At 34.8% G+C, this 22,248-nt stretch overlaps 3 protein-coding genes across 4 annotated transcripts in view; 2 read left to right on the top strand and 1 right to left on the bottom strand.

Annotated features, from left to right (window-relative positions):
• Positions 1-34: 34 nt before the first annotated feature.
• Positions 35-1,725, top strand: LOC136346556 (coiled-coil domain-containing protein 12). The gene is made up of 3 exons (XM_066295801.1): positions 35-173; positions 1,036-1,315; positions 1,439-1,725. Exons 2-3 carry the CDS (start codon positions 1,064-1,066, stop codon positions 1,673-1,675), a joined length of 489 nt encoding a protein of 162 aa, XP_066151898.1. The 5' UTR covers positions 35-173; positions 1,036-1,063; the 3' UTR covers positions 1,676-1,725.
• Positions 1,726-2,261: 536 nt separating this feature from the next.
• On the top strand, positions 2,262-7,452 carry LOC136346547 (venom protease-like). The gene is made up of 7 exons (XM_066295785.1): positions 2,262-2,605; positions 2,667-2,864; positions 2,923-3,017; positions 3,075-3,184; positions 3,244-3,506; positions 3,748-3,908; positions 7,160-7,452. Exons 1-7 carry the CDS (start codon positions 2,506-2,508, stop codon positions 7,343-7,345), a joined length of 1,113 nt encoding a protein of 370 aa, XP_066151882.1. The 5' UTR covers positions 2,262-2,505; the 3' UTR covers positions 7,346-7,452.
• A 207-nt stretch (positions 7,453-7,659) lies between these two features.
• The window catches only part of LOC136346525 (uncharacterized), a 224,514-nt gene continuing 209,925 nt past the window's right edge, over positions 7,660-22,248 (bottom strand). For both annotated transcript variants that reach the window (XM_066295745.1, XM_066295746.1), the window contains 6 exons: positions 13,497-13,709; positions 13,296-13,446; positions 13,026-13,248; positions 12,846-12,978; positions 12,554-12,674; positions 7,660-12,400 (listed from right to left, as the gene is read on the bottom strand). In XM_066295745.1, the coding sequence (XP_066151842.1) occupies positions 11,529-12,400; positions 12,554-12,674; positions 12,846-12,978; positions 13,026-13,248; positions 13,296-13,446; positions 13,497-13,709 (1,713 nt within the window). In that variant the 3' untranslated portion in view covers positions 7,660-11,528. The remainder of the gene's footprint in view (positions 12,401-12,553; positions 12,675-12,845; positions 12,979-13,025; positions 13,249-13,295; positions 13,447-13,496; positions 13,710-22,248) is intronic.

Genomic DNA, 22,248 nt, shown 5'->3' with positions numbered 1-22,248 from the left:
GTTCTTGACTTATGACATTACTCAACTCTTAAATTATATATTTGTTTAAAGTTTGTTTTCCCTCAGGTTTAAATAGATTTCGTAAAAAAGACCTAATAAATGTTAATTTTGTCCTAAAGGCGTGTGTACCCATCTATAGAAGATCAATTTCCGGACATTTTGCATATATATTGGTAACTATCTTCCAGGATTTTCACTTCTCACTCTATTTCCTTTTTACCAGATTAAATACTACATTGCTCAATTTCACCCCTGAATCGTTTAAGATGGAGACAAGATTACATTAACCTTTGTGTTTACTTATTCAACTAAATTAATCATTTATTGATGAGGGTCTATGGTGACTGACTTGGATTGCATGCTAACGAACCCAGTCTATTAATATTAGTCACTAAAACATGTCTCAAGAAATCTTATCTACACTTATTGAAAAAAATACAAATTGTGTTCATGTTAAAGGACCTCTCTTAGTATGTCATCAACAAGGAACATTGATATGGGCTAAGATGAAATGTCCTTCCAGGAGTTCTAGATGTGAGAAAATTGATTTAAAGTAAAAGGAGTGGAAGGTTCTATGGCGATAGGATATTGTGGTTGATAATCACACTATTTGCAGAAATGTCAGACCTATGAGGTTTCCATCACTAGTGAAGACTGCATAGTGGAGATCCGATTTAGGCAGTCATGCATTCTTCTTTCATTGCATTTGAACATGGTTGAGCTCTAGGCCAATGTGACTCTTTTTGGTCATACTTGCCTAGACTTCAAAGGATAAAATCATTTTAGTCACCTTTTCAAGGTGCAGTCTTGTTTACAAATGTATTAGCATAAAATATTTGTTGTTTTTTGTAATAAATATTTGTTATTTTAAATACATATTTAATTAATTATTTGGGGAAGTCTTGTTATTTGGACCAGTATGTGTGAACATATACATTTCCCACGTATATCATGTATGGTATGTGTGCAATTTAAATTTATTAGCATTAATTCAAAATAGGTGGCCTCAATATACTATTGTCATTTTTTTCACAGAAACAAACATTGTATCTCATAAAAGAACATGACAATGTCCTCTAAAAATGCTCCTGGATCTCTGGAAGAGCAAGCATTGAAGAGACGGCAAAGACTGTTAAATTTAAAACGTAAAAGGGATGGCCAGTTAGGTACTGATGATTCCAGTTCTGTTCATCAAGATGGAGAGCAAAACCAGGAAATTTTGCCAGCACCAATATTTCGAAGCTATAGGCCTCTAGATGAGAAACTTCAAGAAAATTTAATAAGTGATGTATCTCCAGAAGACATTAGTGAGCAAGTAAGTATAAGTTTAATTGTAACAATTCATAAAAAATACACAAATTCCTATTTGTTTCTTTAAAATCCTACCGTCGTTTTATATGGACTTCACAAAAACATTCTTTTTTTATACAATATTCAGGTCAAAGATCAATTGGAATCCGCAAAATCCCAAATTGTAATGGATCAGTTAGATGTGACATCTCTGGCTCCTCGAAAACCGGATTGGGATTTAAAAAGAGACTTGAACAAAAAATGGGAGAAATTAGAAAGACAGACTCAAAAAGCAATTGCGGAACTGATCCGGGAGAGATTAAAGGAGAGGAAAGAAGACTTGGCTACAATGGTAAATGCTGGAGCAGAGTCATTTAAGGATTAAATTATTAGTTTGATTAATACTTAATTCTGTAATACATATGTAACGACTTATATATTTTTTGATTCATGTTTCCTGATCTTTGTATAAGCCTCTGTGAAATCTTTATTTAAACATTAAAAATCTAGGTTTATATATCGACAAATTGGTACATAGAATGTCCCAATGTCTGTCCACCAATCGTCCTGTGTATAACTCCTATTTCAAATGCGAAAACACACGTGTTTAGTATTTTTCCTTTTTTTTTGTTAATATTAAATATGTTAGTGTATCCCGATACTGCATCAACAGTTTATGTTAAGAAGACATTAATTTTATTTATTGAATATCCGATTTTAATTGCTGGCCGCCTCGCCGGCAATAACTAAAAGGAACCATTGTCCAGCAATCCAAACTGTTAAGTGCTAAGGCGACTCATGGCTGAATAGCTCATTGTCATGCTTATCAAGGGTACGCTTATTAACCGCGTATCCACAGTTTATTATTTTTAAGCCACGTAAAATATATAGGAGATTTAATATACTTTGATTTTTTGAACCGATAAGTTGTGGCTGGTACTGAAGCCAGCTATTTTATTTCAATTACTAAATACCCCAAGTATTTAACAACACGTAAGATCTCTCAAGTTTCACATATTTTTTAATTTAATTATTGGAAGCAATTTATGACTATATTTTGCTTAATATATCTTGTGAATTCCTCATTACACGCGGAGCCGGGGAAAATACCACGCCGCAATTAAACTAGGAATTATTTTTCGAATGAAACAGGTTCAAGATACTGACCTCCACAGTATATCGCCTTGATACACAACATACAAGAACTCGTCTAAAATGATGCTTCTAAGGAAATATAGTTCCGTAAAATTTATAGTAATTATCGAATTATTACTTCTGTGTAGTTCGGTGCACTCTGTAGGCCAGCTCCAAGAAGGTACGTTTTTGCTTAAATAAATGCTTAGAATGCAAACATTTAAGATAATTTTTATTTAAAGGTGATGACTGCACCGATGATCTCGGTCTCAATGGCGTTTGCATCTCTTTAACGAATTGCAATTCGGCTCTTGATCTAATCGATCGAAAAATAAGTCCCAAATTTTGCAATCCCAATACAGAAATTAACTTTAATGCCCTGGTTTGTTGTCATGACAACTTTCATAGGAGATTTCAAACACAACGTATTAGTTTTGAAAGTAAATCGGATAAAAGTTCATTTAGTCTGTTATATTTATTTTTAATTTTCTGTTTTAGTGTGTGTGAAATATTACCCTCCGCTTAAAAATGATGATTTCCATGTATCTGCTGTGGGTGGTAAAATAGCATTGGCCAAGGAGTACAAGCATATGGTAATTATACTAATAAGAGATTTGTAGCCAGATGATTAAAAGTGTTGATTTGTAAAGGCGCTAATTGGCGTTGGTGCCAACAAAGAGGATATCTCATGGATGTGTGGAGGATCACTTATTTCCGAAAAATTTGTCCTAACCGCAGCGCATTGTATTATAAGCTTATTGTGAATATCTCCATTTGCAAATAAGTTGTTTAAAATAATGTATAAGAAAATCGTTTTAGAGGAACGCCTGAATGGGTCCGTCTAGGAGAATTAGACATCTCTATCAATACTGACGATGCAGAACCTGAAGATTTCTCGATTTTGAGAACAATAGTGCATCCATCGTATAATCCTCGTTCAGTATATCATGACATAGGGCTTATCGAGCTTAAAAATAAAGTGAAGTTTTCGGATTATATTGGGCCTATATGTCTTCATCAGACCAGTAATGTTTCAACTAATTTTGCGATTGCTACAGGATGGGGAGCAACTGCTTTTGGTGGTAAGCGTATTTTAAAATTTTATTTAATAACAGTTTTCTGAAAATATAGAAAAAGAGGTGTTTTCCTATTTTCAATAAATGAAATAAAAATTAATTTGCTAGGACGACAATTGCATAAATGGGGGAAACATTGATTTATAACATACAACTGTTGTAAATACAAATTGTTGAAAATATATATGTTATTGTCAGCATCTCTCATGGAAATTTTTCAAATAACTGAGTGCATATATATCTTTAGGAAGCAATAGCTCGCATTTAATAGAAGTGAGTTTAAATTTGGTTAATAATAAGGACTGCAACGTTTATTATCGCAACCGGCACCTACACAAGGCTTTGCAAGGAATCCTAGATGAGACGCAAATTTGTGCAGGTGGGAATGACGGTAAAGATACGTGCCAGGTAAGTAACTCAAAGGAAATGAAACCTAGTTTCATGTAAATAAAGGCCCTATATGAAAGAAACCGGATACAGGGTTGCAATTTGGAAACTTCCCACCCATCTCTCTCGTAATGGGATGTTTTTTTTTAATCGTCGAAAAATGTTGATTTAGTTATCAAGGGGAAAATATTTTTATGTAGAATTCATTAAGCCTCTTTCAACTTTTCACTTCTCAGGGCCATCCTTTAAAATATCTTAAACGGTAACGGGTTTAAGTGGTACATCATTTTGAAGGGATTTTCCTTCTCTATATTTTGGTACCTCAATTGTTACATTCGACCGTTACATTATCAAGTTAGTCGATTTTAATTATTTTAAAATATTTTTTTCTATTAGTATATATATATTATAATTACTTACCTGTGGTAGATCGATGCTCATAGGAACTCAAATTACTTAAAATTTGATGCGATGATTCGTGTGTTATTGTGAGTAATTCTAAAAACGGTATACGCACTTTAGCAAAAAATAGAATTATTTTTATTTATGGGGAGCAAGAAAGATGCGGAAGAACAGAGGAAGTTTTTAGTGCCAGAAATTTTAATTCTAATATGAGTCGTAGATACGTTTTGTGCTTAACATAGAGTTCACACTTGAAGCGCCCCAAAAAAAAAAATTCAATTTGAAACTCAAGAAAAATTAATATTAATTCGCAAAAATAATTTAATTAACAATTTAATATTTGTTCCCGAAAGAAAATGTTCAAAACGATTAAGATTACCAATTAATTTCGATTCGAAACAGAGGCGTACGCAATTGAGACGTGAAACGCAAAAAATTTTGAAAAATTTCTGAAACAGCTCAAGTTGCGATACCATTTCTCGACCACGCTCAAAGATGGTGCTAAGTACTTGCCAGAAGAGCCAAATATTGCAAATTATTTCGACTTTCAACTAAAAGTTTAATTATGTCGTTCTCATTGATCTGACAAAACTTAACTGTAAACCACAATCAAAACTCACCCCCAGGCAGCGATGCGTGAATCAGAATCACGTTGCAACATCCACTTTCATTCACAAAATTAGAGTTAAATGCCACCCACTTTCACTTACTAACTCTTGGGGATATACTAACGGCGTATCTCAAGAGTTTTTAGAACGAAAGAAAACCCGGTTTTCCAGATTATTAGTGAAGCGCATCTTACAAATATTTTGTTCACCGTCCTACGAATATTCGAGTGAATCATCTGCGAGGTGATATCGGTACAACTTGCCCTTTTTAAAGGTACAGATGATTGGCTTTGCAGAAGATCCGCTATAGCAAGTAAAATGCGACGTTTCCAGATTTAGTAAAATGAGAGAAAAGTTGCAAATTCAAAACCGCAGTTTCTTTTTGCAAACATTCCCCAGCGGAATAAAAAATATATTTCCTGTTTCAAAAAGATCTCGATTGAAAAAGAAATCTGAGTATTTTTGAGAACTACGCTAATTTAGGTTTTCATAAGTTTTGTTCATAATTGATATACATATGTACGCAATAAAGATAAAGCCACTACCAACCTTAACATTTTGTCTCAGTCTGTTAGAACTTAACAATTTGGAGGATTGAATGATCTAAGGGATCTAATGAATGTTATTTTCTTATGTATAATTGTCATGAGCATCGTGCTACGATCTTGCAGAGATAAGTTGTCTCCACCAAATTATCCAGAATTTGTGATTTTTATTAATAAAACGTTTTTAGCTAATGTACTACGTTCTTTTATAATATCTTGAAAACCGTTAGATTTATCTCCCGAAGGATCAAAATTGACAAATAATTTTCCCTCAAACCACAATCGTACTCGGTTGATATTTAAAGCATTAGAATGTTGAACTTATTCTTCAAAAATCTTGTTTACGGTGGTATAATTCTGTTGTCATTTATGTAACTTAGATTTTAAAAAATAATTTATTTAAGAGATACAGAGTTACAAGTTAAGGTTACTACACTGGACACTTAATGAGTGACTTGCTATGTTAAACAAGATAATTATTTATGTAAAAAATACTGCTGTCTTTGCGGCACGTGTTATGTGTTTATGGTTAAGACAATGGTTTTTTATGTGGTGGCCACATACCTACCACTGCTGAATCATTTAAAAATCGATATTAATAGGAGTCATAGGATGAATGGCAACAATGATATGATGGCCTCTAAGCCTTCAAATATCTTTCCACTCGTATTTGGAAGCGTATTACTCATTGGTTTAACTATGAAAACGATACGCCAAACAAAATAATATACAGCATATACACTTATGAAGACGAACATAATATATCCTTCTTTACGTTCCTAATAAGTCCCTCCTTTAGGTGGTTTTTGTTATTACTTATACTATAAATAGTGACAAAAACCATTTAGAGTAATCACCAGCAAAAAAACATAAAATTAGGCGAGCTTGATTGCAGTGTTTAAAAGCTGATCACTTACCGCAAATAAACCTTCTCGAATTACGATCCGTTTGGAATTCTGTCAACGAAAACTGTCATTCTTCAGTCATTCAGATGAAAGATTTCAGTTACTATTTATTTCCGTCACAGCACGCACTGCACTGCCCGGATTCACGTCCGCCTATGGCTTTTTCTTTTTAGTCGCTGAAATTTTTTCTTCGATTCGATTTGAGTTCTTTCCAAGTACGCTACTCAGGATACGGGCACAATCCAAATAAGAAAGTATCATCATTAAAATGTATAGGAATGGCATTCCATTGTAAACAAAAAATAAACAATAAAAAACTAATTCTACATAGATATTTGTTTTCGAGGGCCGAGGAAATTTATTGGATTTATAAACATTTGCTTCAGTGATCGTTTATTTTGATGGTAAATTGATTTATTACAACTTCTTGATCATAAGACATGTTTGATTTTTAAAAAATCTTAATTTCAACGCTATTAAAGATGCCTAACTTGATAATTCAACGGTTGAATGTAACAAGCGAGGTACCAAAATGTGGAGAATGAAAAACCTTTCTCGAAGGACTTAACTTAGTATCATTTGACTCCCTTTATCATTTAGAGATATATAGGATGATGGGTTGAAAGAGACGCAGTGAATTCTACAAAAAAAAGTTGTTCACCCTCCATAACAAAATTGACGCAATTCGGCGTTTCGGTTTTAATAGGGGTGGGCAGTTTTCAACTCCACACGTGACGTTCGTGTTATCGGGGCTCTATTAAATAATTAAAATTCTAAATTGTTATGTATTAACTGTAACGCTATCATGGTAGGGAGACTCAGGGGGTCCACTGCAGATCATAAACCGTAAGTCGGATCTAAAAACGGCCACGTTTGACCTCATCGGGATAACATCTTTTGGAATAGGATGTGCATTGGGTAAGGCGCCAGGGGTTTATACTAGAATCTCGTACTATCTGGACTGGATTGAGAAAATTGTTTGGCCAAGAAATATTTGATGAAAAAGTTTTAAAATCACTTCTGAGAAACACTTTCAACAAAAGAAATTTCAATATAAATCATAGTAAAGTATGAACATTCATGTTATCATTTTATTTTATTTTATTTTATAAAAGAAAAATATATAAATTACAAGTAATATTTACATATAATTTATCTCTAAAGTAAAGAAATATTTGTAATACACACATTTTTATTGGGTTCTTACAGTTTTCTTTTGGCTTACTTATGCATATAGAGATGATTATCCCCAAATCATAATTGTTTCATACATCTTTTGACTTTTTAGTTGCCTCATTGAACTCTTATATAATAATAAATTTAATTCTGATATCTATGACTTTACATTTGCTTACAAAGAAAGTTAAATTATCTATTATAAACCCTGTTAAATTATTATGCTTTTTATCCATTATTTGTTTTGTGAAAAACATGAACCTTAATTATAATTTGTAATATGTTTGGTACGTGGTAACAAGTAATCGTTAAAAAGCTTCGCAGTAAACAGTAAACAGTATACACGAGCCGTTAATTAATTAATTAATCGATAGTATTTAACTGACAACAGGTTAATTTATCCAGGACATGTCCGTGACACTTAAAGGTTTACTTGAATATTTTTCAACGATTACCCTTCATTACCGATGATTGGATGGAACTGTAAATATTGAAATATCGAAAAAATCTGAGAAAAAACATTCATCAGATTAATACGCATTTTTTTCTGGTCTTTAACTGAGTCGCACTTTGCTGAGATATCATAACGTACTGAAGATCGAGAAAGTATGTGGATGAATTGACTCGTTAGGAAAGATTTATTGACTTCGTCGAAAAATTTGGAAGTTTCAAGTAGAATCCGTACTTATGTTGAATAGGGGAGCGGTGAAGCTGGATTCTTCAGATTTCTTCCCAACTTCCTAACGTTGGAGATCTTCCTCATGATTCTTGTTTTCGCAATATTTTTTACGCTTAATTTGAGCAAATTTAGCTTGGAAAGCCTTCTAAAAGTTTTAAAAATCCGCCGAAATTTCTACAAAAATTAATATTTTTGATAAATAATGAGTTTCCCAAATTAACTGCCTGCGAAACGAAACGTACTCAGCAAAATTACTATCAAAGGAGGGATTTTTGAATTAGATTATATAGAGTACACGAAGTCAAATACGTTGCGGAAAAAATTACCAGAAGACCTGCAGAAAAGCACGTTTTCTTTTTTGTAAAACGACTGATACACAATTCTAGAAAATAATTCTTAGGCCATTCTTGCGTAGCACAATATACCGAGGAATATGATAACTGGGTAAGTATTGCAACTCTTTTGCGATATTATATGAGGTTTTAGAAAAATATCGTTTTGATATATATAGGGTGTTTCAAAAACATATCAACATACTTTCAGAAGATGTAGAGCTCACGAAAACAAATATTTAGATCGAATAAAGTTAGATCCAACATTGCTTCGTTTTCAAAATACAAAGTGTTTAATTTCCTTTTTTTAAATATGTCTAAAACAGTTTGGGATAAGGACATGAAATTAGGAATACGCTATAGCAGAATATTTCTACCTATACCAGTGGCCTCCGTGCGGCCATTCAATGAAATGTTTTTAATGAAAAAAATGGTACGTCACTGACTTTTTAATACTAATATATGTTTTTTATATTTAATTAATTCATAATAAAAAACGCCTCTGAGTATTTTATTGCTCAATTATGTGTTTCCAAGATAAAAAATAATTTTTCGTTCTCGAGCCTACCAAAAAATCGGTGTAGGTTTCCAAATGCGATAATATATAAAATAGATAGAGAAGTAGTGATAAACATTTTATGATCAATTTTCAAAATTTCAGCCATTCTCCTGGATACATACTTATCCCAAACCGTTTTTGAAATATAAAAAAAAAAGAATTTAAACACCCGGCATCTTGAAAACGAAGCAATTTCAGATCCAGTTTTATTCGATCTAAATATGTATTAGTTCTTATGGGCTCTATATCCCCTGAAAGTTTGTCGGTATGTTTATGAGACACCCTGTATATCAATTCATATAACATTTCTCTTCCCTTTTTCACAATGAGAGCAAGAACTACGTGTCTATCAGGGTATCTATAAGTAAATAATGAATTGGAAACAAGTCAGATATACAGAGGAAAGCAATAACTAGTGTTAGGATTGTATTACGATTGTATTATGATTTATGGCCCATTGCTGCGTCTAGGCACAGCGAACTGTTCTCAACAATAACTGGGGTTTTTGGTCATTCCTGGGTAATAAAGTTCATGTGGGAAATTCCCCGCAATCTTCGTTGTCCGAATGTGAACCGCGACTTAAGTTGATTTCGACAAAGTCGATAGTCCGATAGTCTTCTTGCACTTTAAGACGGTAGTTACTTTAAGGGTCGACCGTGGGCTTCTAAAAAAGATGCGTAAATGAGCGCCCTATCCTAAACGTTAGTATTATATTTAAGGATTTGTATGTTTGTATGCGAGGCATTTTCCTCCCTACAATGATGGTAATAAGGTCAGATAGCCATTTTGGAATTTCGGACTCATTATTGCAAACTAGCAACCACCAAGGAGATAACTGACAAAGAATGAAGCGTCTAAAAAGACTGAAGAGGACGGAAAAATCCCATGTCGGTGGATTAATTCTAGTCAAAGATCAGGGAGGTGACATCGATCACCCTCCAGAGAGGCACACCAATAAAGGCCTAGAGTGATGGCAGAGTAGAAAGCGATAATACCGCTTGACTCTATTATCTGGTGCCAAAACAAGTGAAACCTCACACAGGCTGGTAGTACGAATTCCAGTACAGTCTTACCGACAAGATTTTTATCTCCAGGGTCGCGTCCCAAAGCAAATATACATATGTGCGGAGCGTTTTGTGAACAGTATTTTCACACGTAAACATCTCCTGACTCTGTAACTCAGGTCCCAGATTCAGTCGTTAAGTTAGTGCTAAGTTTGGATCTGTCTTGTATTGTATCATCGCAATTCCTACAGTAAACGATTTAGTGAAGTATTCACTGAGTTCATTGTTCACGAACAATATTATTACAACTAAGTAAAATCATTCATGAGGATGGTATCCCAATCAAGCAAGGAATGAACCTCCTATAACTAGAAAGTGACTGAACTACTTACAATGTGTTGTAAATTGTCACGAAATGTTTCGAATTTGGGTATCAGAATTTATAGTCTTGCCTCGAGATCTTTTTCTGTGGTTCAGGATATCTCCATTGATTGAATAATAATACAGGATATTCGAAAGTCGGATCTTTGGAATTTGATCGGTTATAAATTTATCAAATAGTTTTATTTTATAGTTTGGTGTCTGTAGAAATATCATGGCAATGTTGAAGCAAAATTCTCATTTACTTTTCGACATAATATTCATGGATGAGTTCAAGTTACCGAGTCAGGCATGTTAAATGGTCACAATGAAGATGTATGGTCCAGTGAGAATTCACACGAAACCCAAGGATCTCAATCGTAAATACCGGCCGGCACACCCACCAGATCTTTCCCCATTGAATTATTATTTATGGAGAATCATAACGAATTGTCTAAGTCTTAATTCATCTGAGTCATCTTAGGTTGTAATTATGCAAGAGGGTACAGATGTAGTAAGTGGTGTCAGAGTATCGTAATCCATAATCGCGATTACATAGTTGATGTAAAACATTGTAGAGATAGTTAGAATTTCAATTTTATCAAATTCCGCTATATTTCCAATGAAATTTTAATGCAATATAAGTGCACAAGAAGGCTTTTACAGCACGCACGCCATATTGCGAAACACGGCGCGAAGCGCTCTGTTTTGTAAGGCGTAAGGGCTCTAAAGGGTCTTATACGTGAGAGTTATGCAACATTTTTTTATTACAAGTGCAGCAGTAGCACAATTAATGGGCGGTTTTAGGCGTCAAAAAATGTAATAAATTTGTCAGTGTTTAGATATGCGTGACATAAAATATCCAAATATCTTTCCCTAGTGGCTTACATGAAACCTCCACATTTTTTGCCTTCAAATCCTTCCGAACGTATTAATGAACCTTCGACCATTAGTGATATTCTGTTGCTGAGACAGAAAAGAATATTACGAACAATACCCTGCATTTTGAAAACCCAATTATCATTAAAACTTTTTCTCAAATCCACTTTAGGATCACCTACAATAACTTAATTAACAGTTAGTCCGTAACATGATTCTTTCAGGCCCCGCACTTCTGCCACCATTATTCCCTTCCTCCACCACTAACTCCTCAGGAATCTTATTCATTACACTAGCACCAGGAGGTTTGGATACCTTTCTAGTTAACGTGGAAGCCCCCATGGAAGTTTCAGCCTCTTCGCTCCTATTTAAGAGGTAGTCCAAATCATGCGAAATGCTGTCCAATACCCCATCCAAATTGTCTTTACTGAATGGTGTATTCTGTGGACTTAATGTCGCCTCCTCTTCTTCCTCAGCTTCTCTATTAGATACGATGTCGGCATGTCCATCAGGCTGAGTCCTCTCAGTTTGAACAGCCGTGGTTTCTGTTTCTAGAAGCCTGGAAATGGCTTCATCAGGAGTGATTATCACTTGAGGAGGAAACATTATCCTGACAGTTTTATGTTCTCCCGATTTCTTTTCGGTCTTCAGGGCTGGTGGTGGATGAGGAGGAGGTTCGCTTGGTATTACCTGAGATTCGCTTTTGGAGGCGCACATACTATGGGCCACCAAATCCAACCCGACACAAGGCTTCGCGGTCAAAATGTCTGGAGATTGCGAAAAAGTGCCACTAATGGAGGTGAGCTTTCGAGCTCCTGGGGGGCTGCCGCTGTAGGATTGTAAGTCAGGGTGACTCCTGTCTTTACGCAGGGTGGGGGCTTCTTTGACGCTTACGTCACAGAAGTTCGAGCTAGTTTGGAGACAGCTTTCGAAGGCGTTAGAGATGCTTTGGGTTTTGCTACCGTTGATTTTTGCCGCTTCTAGAGATTTGAGGGAGATTTGCTGAAGGTCCAGTCTGCGTTGGCCGCTTTGGTTTTCCAGCTCCGCTTCTTGTTTTGTCATAACTAGAAAAGAAAAATCCGCCAATGAAAGTTTCAATAGAACTCCCGGATGGAAGCTGGACAGAACTAGAGACCACTCAGATGACCTCAACAAAGTTTACTTTGGAAAAGGAGGGTTCAGGTGAGAACCACGAAGACCATTGTGTTTATACTTACAGTGCAGGGGACCAGTGGAATCTACGCTGAAAAAGGTTTCTTCGTTTTCAAATTTCTGTTTGAACAGGTTTTTAAAACCTGTCTCAGATTTTAGTATGTAACATGTGATCAGGACCAATCCCTGAAATATTTTTATTAATGATCAAATCATCAGTGTTTCAGGTTTTAATCCACATTTTTTTAAAGTGTGTTGAAGAGTGTCGAACACTGATGGAAAGTGTTGTTAAAACTTGTGCATTAAAACCTGCAACACGTCGTATATTCCAAGTTCAGCTGAGAACTATCAAGTTACCATAATAAAATTCACTCCTCCAAACTGATAAATACTCCACACCAGCTTTTGATTGTTGATATATACTATACTGCTGATTATGAATCCGAGTATGAACGTGAACAAACAGCCAGCTCTTTTAATGAGAGAAATCCTAAAAACAAATTGATGAAACTTCCGTATTTCACTATAATCTATTACCTCTTCTTCACCGCCTTTTCATGTTTTTCTCTCGTTACCATCAGCCCTTTTAGTTTCTTAATAACCGAAACGTAGATGAACACAAAAAGCCCGCTCATGATAGAAACCACTGTTAAAAAGACGTTAAAAGCCAGAGTATTTTCCATCATCCACCACGATTTCAGGCTTAAATTCATGGTTTTATACGCTAGATGGTTCCCGAAGATTGTTATCAATGGTACCCCTTCAACGCAATAATCAACAAAAAATATGATTTGACTAGATACTTACCAGAAATAATGCCCATAACTGTGTACTTAGAAGACATGGATTTCGGTACTTCGATCAGCTCTGTGAATACAATCAAAAGTTTGCTCAAATGACTGGAAATACCCAGAAGCATAAACATCTCGAGGAAAGTCAGGAACACCATCAAATACTTCTGAAACATCATTCGAAAATTTCTGAATAATCATATGATTTATTTATCACCTGTGGAGGCTCTCGCAATATCGCCGCAGCAAATAGAACTTCGCAGAGGCATAGGGACATTGAGCACTGCAATTTGAGTATGATGAGGCATGAGCTCTTACAGAGGAAGCAGGAAATTCCAAGGCAGATGGTGGTGAAGAGGGTGAGAATTATGCAGAGGAAGAAGCTGCAGATAAGGACGTATTTGTGGGGTTCGTTCGATTCGGTCACTTCCTGAAATAGAAAAGTTATAATATGCCAGGTATAAAAGAACGGAAAAGTGAGGTAATGAATTCGTTTTGCATCTGGAAACTTCTCTTTATTACTGGTGTGTAGGGGGTAAAAAGGGATTACCTCACTGAAACATTTACCTCATAGAATTGTGAGAAACTCGCCAATTCATTCTTGACTTCAATAAAAAAAAATTGTAAATTGAGTCAAAGGAAATATATCACGGTACTCTCGGAAGTACTTGATCTAACATTTAAAGAAAAAAAAAGAAAATATTATGTTATTCTATGTTATCAAGAATCTCCTTTGAGATTAATACACATTGCCCAGTGATATTGTATACACTGTTTATAGTAAGAAACTTGGAATGTTTCAAAATAGGTACCAACCTCGGACCCCCCTCTTCATTATTGGCAAATCTCTTTCCACCGAGTTATGTTTTCAAGTTTGGAAATAGAAAATAATCTGAGGGTGGATAAACAAGAAGTTCGAAACCAAGTCGATTGATTTTGGCCATCGTGATGACGGAATTACGGACTGATATATTGGCTTAATGAAAGAAGACTCTTTTTTTGTCAAATGTGGTCATTTTTTCCTAATTTCTTCACACAAACGCTGCAATAAATTTGTATAATATTCCCCGTTTGTTGTTTTTAGTTAGGGGGATAGTGAATAAAAATTATCCCACGGGCATGCCAAAAACTGACCCCGTCATCTTTTCTGCAGATGGAAGGGCTTTTACCTCCTTTGGAGCCGATTCTCTCTTCGGAGTCCATTATTTCGACTGCTATTTTGCTTCAGGTGTGAAATGATGGATCCATGTTTCATCCATGGTTATGAATCGGCCGAAGAACTCCACTTTATTCCTGCGAAATCTTGCTAAACGTTCTCTTGAAACATCCTTACGGTGCCGTTTTTGTTCATGTTTCGCATAGCTTCCTCCTATCTAATCGTACGGTTAAAATGGGGTGTACAGTACTTTTCGAATCACCTCTCATATTTGCTGATTCGCGCAATTTTAGCTGACGGTTTTCCATGGTAGTTTTGTGAGTTTTCACCACAATTTCTGGAATGGTCAAATCTGGAGTGTCGTTGGGTCGACTGCTGACGAGTTCACTTTATCAACTCGTACGACAGCATTTAAACTCTATCATCCAATACTTCAAAGTTATTAACAAATCAGATATCGAATCAGAAATCATTAACACACAGAATCCTACTTCGACTTTTTTACCTTTACACAACTTCTAAAAGCGTTTACTAAAAACAGATCGTAAACCAACAAAAATCAACGTAGCACTTTCAAAGTTTAGACATGAACTTTTTAATGTGAGATTTTTGTAATAGAGGCAAATTTGCTAACAATAAATCGCCATTTACAGTTGTGGACAGAAGTGTGGAATATTTTGAATTCATCATAGTTTTATGTCAAAATAGTTGATTAATAAAAAATAAATATATTATACAAAAATGCAAGTATACAGGGTGTCCTCGAATTACGTGGCCAAAATAATACCGCAGATTGTTTGAGTGAAAATAAGTCGATTTAACTAAACTTCCCTCAGTCCAAAAGTTGATAATTATGGAGCTACAGGGTGTTAAAGTTGAAAAAAAAATCACATTTTCTTTAATATCTTTCGATTTCTCTGAGTTAATTTCACGAAATTTCATATTTGAGGGTGTTTTAGGATACGAAATTCAAATTTATTAACGATTTAGTTGTTTCTTCTAGGGGGCGCCACAAGCGACCATTAGGACACATTTAAATCTTTGTAACTTTTTCGTGCCACGGTGTATATTATTTTGGTATTTAAAAACCTTTTTTCCTACCTTTTATACTTAGAAAAGGTATACTTTATTGACGTCGCTAGAAGCAACGGTTTTGGAGAAAAACGCATAATTCTAATGCGCTGCATATTTGCGTTGGCGCTTTTCAGTAAATAACTCAGTTGGCTGTTTTTAATTGACATTTTAACACTTGAATTTGTTTCTCAAATGTCAGTTTTTTTTAGCCCTCAGTTTTTCTTGTCAGTTTCGCTTCTTGTTCCTGTAAATATCCATAAGTATGGCCAATAAATTCACTTATTCTGAAATGGTGGATATGCTATTAGTTTATGGACTTTGCCGTTGTAATAGTCAAAAAAGTGTACGAGTTTAAAAGGAAAAATATCCTTTCCGTAGAATTCCAAATCGGAAAACTTTTGTTAATATTGAAAGGCGTCTCCGCGAAAATGGCAAGTTTGAACCTGGGCATGCAGATTCTGGACGCGGACGAACAATAAGTACAGTAGAAATGGAAGAAGAGGTTTTGGATGCTGTTCAAAGAAATCCAAAGGCCAGTACACGAGGTGTAGGACTGCAATTGGGAGTTTCAAAATCACTAGTTCATAAAGTTTTTCCAAGAACAATTGTTGCACCCCTATCATATTCAAAAAGTTCAAGACCTACAATTGCCCGTGGATTCTGCTCAACGTTTAAATTTTTGTCGGTTTATAATTCACAAAAGAATCGAAAATCCAAATTTTAGTAAGAAAATTTTGTTCGCAGATGAAGCTGTTTTTACTAGATACGGTATTTTTAATATGCATAATGAACATGTTTATACTTATGAAAATCCTCACGAGACAACAGTGACTCATTATCAGCATCGATTTAAAGTAAATGTCTGGGCTGGAATAGTAGTTAATTTTATTGTTGGTCCCTTTGTAATGCCAGATACGCTGAATGACGATAACTACTTGAACTTTTTAGTACAAACTCTACCTATCTTATTAGGAGATTTGCCTTTACTCCTTCGTCGTGATCTTTGGTTTATACATGATGGCGCACCTCCTCATTTTACTTTAAATGTAAGGCAACATTTAAATGAGGAATACCCACAACGTTAGATTGGAAGAGGAGGTGATGCACCTGTGAATTGGCCGGCTCGATCACCAGACTTGACACCCTGTGATTTTTTTTATGGGGTGCCTTGAAATCAAAAGTTTATGCATCTCCAGTTCATACGCGACAAGAATTGGAGGCAAGAATAATTCATGAAGTGGAATTATTGAAGAATACCCCTGAAATATTGTTTAGAGTACAATGTAATTTCTTAAAAAGGATGAACTTATGCATACAGAAAAATGGTAAACACTTTGAACATTTGTTATGATAGCAGATTAAATGAAAAAAAATTAAACCAACAATTTACATAAGTTAATTTAATTAATTAGTAAGTGTTATTCTCGCTTGTTGTTGTTTCTTTGTTAATTATTATTTTTGTTTTCTATTTAATAATATCTGATTTTGAAAACTTCTTGTTATACCTTTACTAATAATTATTTTTGAAAAACTTAATTTTTTTTAACGGAAAATAATTTTAAGGTAATTTGCATGCATCATCAGGCTTAGATGCATTTTTCTCAAAAACCGTTGCTTCTAGCGACGTCAATAAAGTATACCTTTTCTAAGTATAAAAGGTAGGGAAAAAGGTTTTTAAATACCAAAATAATATACACCGTGGCACGAAAAAGTTACAGAGATTTAATTGTGTCCTAATGGTCGCTTGTGGCGCCCCCTAGAAGAAACAACTAAATCGTTAATAAATTTGAATTTCGTATCCTAAAACACCCTCAAATATGAAATTTCGTGAAATTAACTCAAAGAAATCGAAAGATATTAAAGAAAATGTGATTTTTTTTTCAACTTTAACACCCTGTAGCTCCATAATTATCAACTTTTGGACTGGGGGAAGTTTAGTTAAATCGACTTATTTTCACTCAAACAATCTGCGGTATTATTTTGGCCACGTAATTCGAGGACACCCTGTATATTTGACAATATTATAAACAAAAACATAAATTAATTTCTACAAATATAAAAAAAATAAAAACAATAAATTATGCTGGACGAAAAATGGAACACTTCATAAAATCCATTACAATCAACACAAAACTTTAAACAAACTAAAATTTTGTGGCATATCCTTTCGATTCGATAACGATCTGATATCGACGGTGCATAGAATCGATTAAATTTCCTCAATTGGAAATAGAAATTTTCACCCGTTCGCTCTGCAGGACTTTTCACAACTCATTCCAATTGGACACATTCCTGTCTCGAATTTTTTGCTTTAAGTGTTCCCGGAGATGCTCAATTGGTTAAGATCCGCGGATTGAAATGGCCAATTTAATACGGGGCTGTTATTGTCATTCAGCCAATTTTCTACTAATCGGAATGAATGTTTAGGGTCGTTGTCCTACTGGAAACGCCGAAGTAAAGAGATGTCTTTATCAGCAAATGGCAGGTATATGGTTCTCAAGGATGGCTTTGTACTGAAACCAATCTATAGTTCCTTCAATTCGGACCGATGGTCCACTGTCGGATCGAGCAAAACATTCCTATACCATTATGCTGCCAGCACCATTTTTCATTGTTGGTTTTTGGTAGTTGAGAGCAAACCCAGTCTCCACAGGTCGGCGAACATAACTTTCCTCATCAGAATTAAAAATATTAACTTTAATTTCATCGCTGAAAAGAACAGTACTCCACTTCGAAGGCGACCAAACCAAATGGTCCCGAGCAAATTTAATTCTGGCTCTTCTGTTCTTAGACATTAAAGGCTCCTTCACTGCAATCCTTCCTACTAATTCCATTTCGCACGTCCGACGACGTACAATGCGATCACTTATATTGGTGTCACTATTGTTACCTATTTCTCGCTTTGTAATTCTGGAGCACTTGCCAGGATCTGCAGATGATATTTCTTTAATTCGTCGATCGGTAGTGGCATTCGTTATTCCTGGACGTCCAGGTTTTTTTACCGACTTTTACATCCTCGTAAGCGCCAAATTTTCGAGACGGCACCGTGGCTGATTTGTGACGTCTTTGCAACGTCTTTTTGGTTGCTGCCATCACGTGACATTTGGACTATTGAATTTGGAAAAATACTTTTCCTTTGGCATATTTCGTGTGAAGTGCATCACACGATCGAACTGAATAAATGATAATGCTCCCATGAACAACAACACTACTAGTATTCCATATTTTTGTCCACAACTGTGTATGTCAGATCGGGTACTTTTGGGACCATCCTCGTATTTCTCCGCAACTTCGAATCTATTCTTGCGACAAGATAATAGATTACCGAGCGGCTAACTAATCCAAACTTCTAGATTATATCTTTACATGAAGTTTAATGCCGCACTAATTTCGGAACAAACTATAGTATTAAACACGAACAAGTACTTGCAGACAATTAAGTTTTGCATAGTTTCCGCTGTAGTGGGAAACTTCAAGTTTCCAAATGCTTTGAGAGAACTATTGGTCAGTAAGTGCAATTGCGTTGCACAATTGTGAATTTCAATCGACCCATAAATGCCATATGGACAGAAGGAAAATTGATCGATTTAGGCACAATTGTGACAAGATTTGCGCGATGGATTTCAAAATTTTCACGAAAACTAACTGCCTGGTAACAGGGCCGGCACATCAATATTAATTGTTATAGTTTATTTGGGCAGTGTGACCCTCAAAAATCTGACGAGGCAATATCATTAACAACATCTCGGAGCTTATCTATAGGGATTTCTGTTGCACTTTATGGCCCAAAGACTTTATGCACAACTGAAACGTAGCGGCCAATAATAATTAATGCCCCACTTAGGAGACGTAGAGGAGATTGTTTGAGGAGTTAAACTGCTCAACGAGCATTTCCCGATCAAAGACTTAGTATGTTGAAACATGCCTTAGCCTTCTAGGTTGATTAAGAACATGGTCCTTTTCAGATGCACATACAGTGCGTCTACTCAAGTTGGAATTATATGGCAAAGTCTTTTTACATTAATTTTGCGAAAAAAAGGTATTCTTTTTTATAATTTTGCTCAAAAAAGTTTAATTATTGTTAGTTTCAATAAAGCACATTCATTTCTTGTTTATTCAAAAAAAAATATTTGAAGGAATTTCTTGCATGAGCTGCATCCGAGGTGATTTTCCCCAAATGGCTAACATCTTGGAACGCCCTGGACTGGTAGATTTTCTGTTTTAAGTAGCTCCATGAGAAATAATCTATAGGGGTTAAGTCAGGAGACTCAGCACGCCAAACAATATTTGAGTGTCTTCGAGTTACTTTCCCATTGAAAATATTTTGAGGATATTCTCTGATAACTAACGTACTGCGGCACGAGGCACCGTCTTGTTGGAAACAAATTTACTGACGTTCTTCTAAGTGTTAAATATTCTAACACATATTAAATTGCACTATCAAAGAACGATTAAAAACTATCTAAAGGAGTTGTAAACTTGAACGCATATAAATTGGTTTTAATGCGAACAAATTGTTAAGGAAAGTAATTATTTGGTGCTTACCTAACTCTTTTAAAATGTAGATTTGTTAGTCGATTTCTCGAAAATATACCCTTGGAAAGTGGGAAGGAATAAATAAATGTGTCGGTGTAAAAATACACTTTCCCGGCAGCAGACTCTAGCTCCGAGCAGTAACCTTAAATTAAATTCCCGAAGATAAAACAGTTGTCCCAAACAGGAGAATTATTGTTCTTTGAACCGGAAATTCTTTTAATTAAAAGGGGATGTTTGCAAGGATTTAATATATTCAGCTCATTATGCAGGATTTTTTAATATTGGGTCCAGCATTTACCTTCTTTCAGGCTTTACGGTCCTTCTTTAATAGCATTCTCACAGGAAGTAGGATTATTTAAGCTTTGAAATGCCTCTCGTCTGGATTTTACTTTAAATGGGAAAGATTTGCTATTATGAAAAAAGAATAGATATTGACTAATATGTAACTTCATTACTTTTCACCATAAAATACAGCAGTAGAAAGGTGCATCTCGTTTGCTTCGTTTGGAAGTCCAAATAGTTTTGGCGTGTTTTTCCTTCGATTGCCATTTTAGGAAAAAGAAATAGATTTAGTGTAACACTAGATTTTGCTTTAGATTTTAGGGTTTCCGCTTCAAAACTTCGTTCCAGAATGGATTTTCCAATGAAGTCTTTCGAATTTCTTTGGTCAAATGGCGAACAAAATGCAACATACTTCAGCGAGTCTTTTGCCAGATGGAAAATCTATCAAGTTCGGTGGGCAAAACAAACGACCCTGGAGAGCTTTAAAAAGTTGTGAAGATGTGAATTTTTTTAAATCAAAAAATGATGGATAAAGTTTGGCAATAAGGTTCAAGTCTGAAGAAAAATCGAAGTCGAAAAAGGTTGACCTTAGACTGAATGCTTGAATGGGCCCATTAAAAGTTGCGAAAATCATCCCCAAAATTGCAATCTCGAATCTAAAATATATTTTAGAAAAAGTATTAAACAATTTCAGTATTTTTTATGGGAGCTTTTTGGCGCCAAATGCTTAGGAAACACCACTTTAGGTTTAATCATTAAGAGAAATTACGAGTACATTAACATAAAATGTATTAAAAAGGAAAGAATAATGACATAAAGTGGAAAACAAATTTTAATACTTTAGAAGCGCACGTAACAAATACTTGCCTAATAAGATTGAAGTACCCCAAATGTTGCTTAAATCACTTTTAGAACCTTTTTGCGTACATACAGTGTGATCCTTTTTTTTGGGGTCAGTTTGTAAAAAGTTTATTGATTGTGCGTCTTAACCCGGATTTTTTTTAATTATAGAGCTTGATAAACTGTACATTTTCAGCAAAAATGGCCTGGTTGATATAATATTGAAGGCCTACTATGACAGTTTCTAGGAGCTAAATTTTAATAAATCATATTAGCGATTTTTTTAGAAATAATCTGTGCGCGCCACTGGATTGATCACTTCTCAAAACAGGCCGTAAAAAATTTGAATGAAAAATTTTGAATAATAACAATTTTGTAGAAGAATTAAAAATGCACACCAGGTATTTACTTATTTTAAAAAATTTATAGTTTATAACAACTTAGTTATAGTCTTAGCCTTATACAGAACAAATGAAACAAAGAAAAAATGTAAATTACAATCACAAGAAACAATTAAATTTTTGTAATTTCTACCAAGCTATTATTTTCTCCAATACACTTATCATTTCTTTTGCGTATGTTCAAAATTACATTTCGTATTTGCTGTGGAGTAATTTTCACACAAGTACGGATTATTCTAATGTGTAGTTCTTGTAAATTTTGGGGTCTTGACTTATACACTTTTTCTTTAAGTAAAAACCAAAGAAAAAATTTCTAACGGGGGTTAAGTCCGGGGATCTCGGTGGCCACTCACACGAAGAACTGTTCCGCCCTATACAACAGTTTTCGAAATTTTCACTTAGTCAATTTCTTATCAAACGAGCATTATGAATAGGACTACCATCTAACTGTAACTTTAAATTACGGCGGTATCTTCATGGTAAATAATCTAATGCGTTCCTAAACTCATTTTCAAAAAAATTTAGAAGCCCAACGGCATTCAAATTACCGTCAAAGAAAAAGGGACCAATTATTCTGTCGTATGGTATTCCACACCAAACGTTAATTTTTTGAGAATATTGTCTTCTTACATTTATGATGAATTCTGGATTTTTAGCTGACGAGTTACGGCAATTTGAAC

The sequence above is a fragment of the Euwallacea fornicatus genome, chromosome 23 (genome assembly GCF_040115645.1).
Source record: "Euwallacea fornicatus isolate EFF26 chromosome 23, ASM4011564v1, whole genome shotgun sequence".
Lineage (NCBI taxonomy): Eukaryota > Metazoa > Arthropoda > Insecta > Coleoptera > Curculionidae > Euwallacea > Euwallacea fornicatus.
The sequence above is the reverse complement of the archived record's forward strand: the minus strand, read 5'-3'. Positions and strand labels throughout refer to the sequence as shown.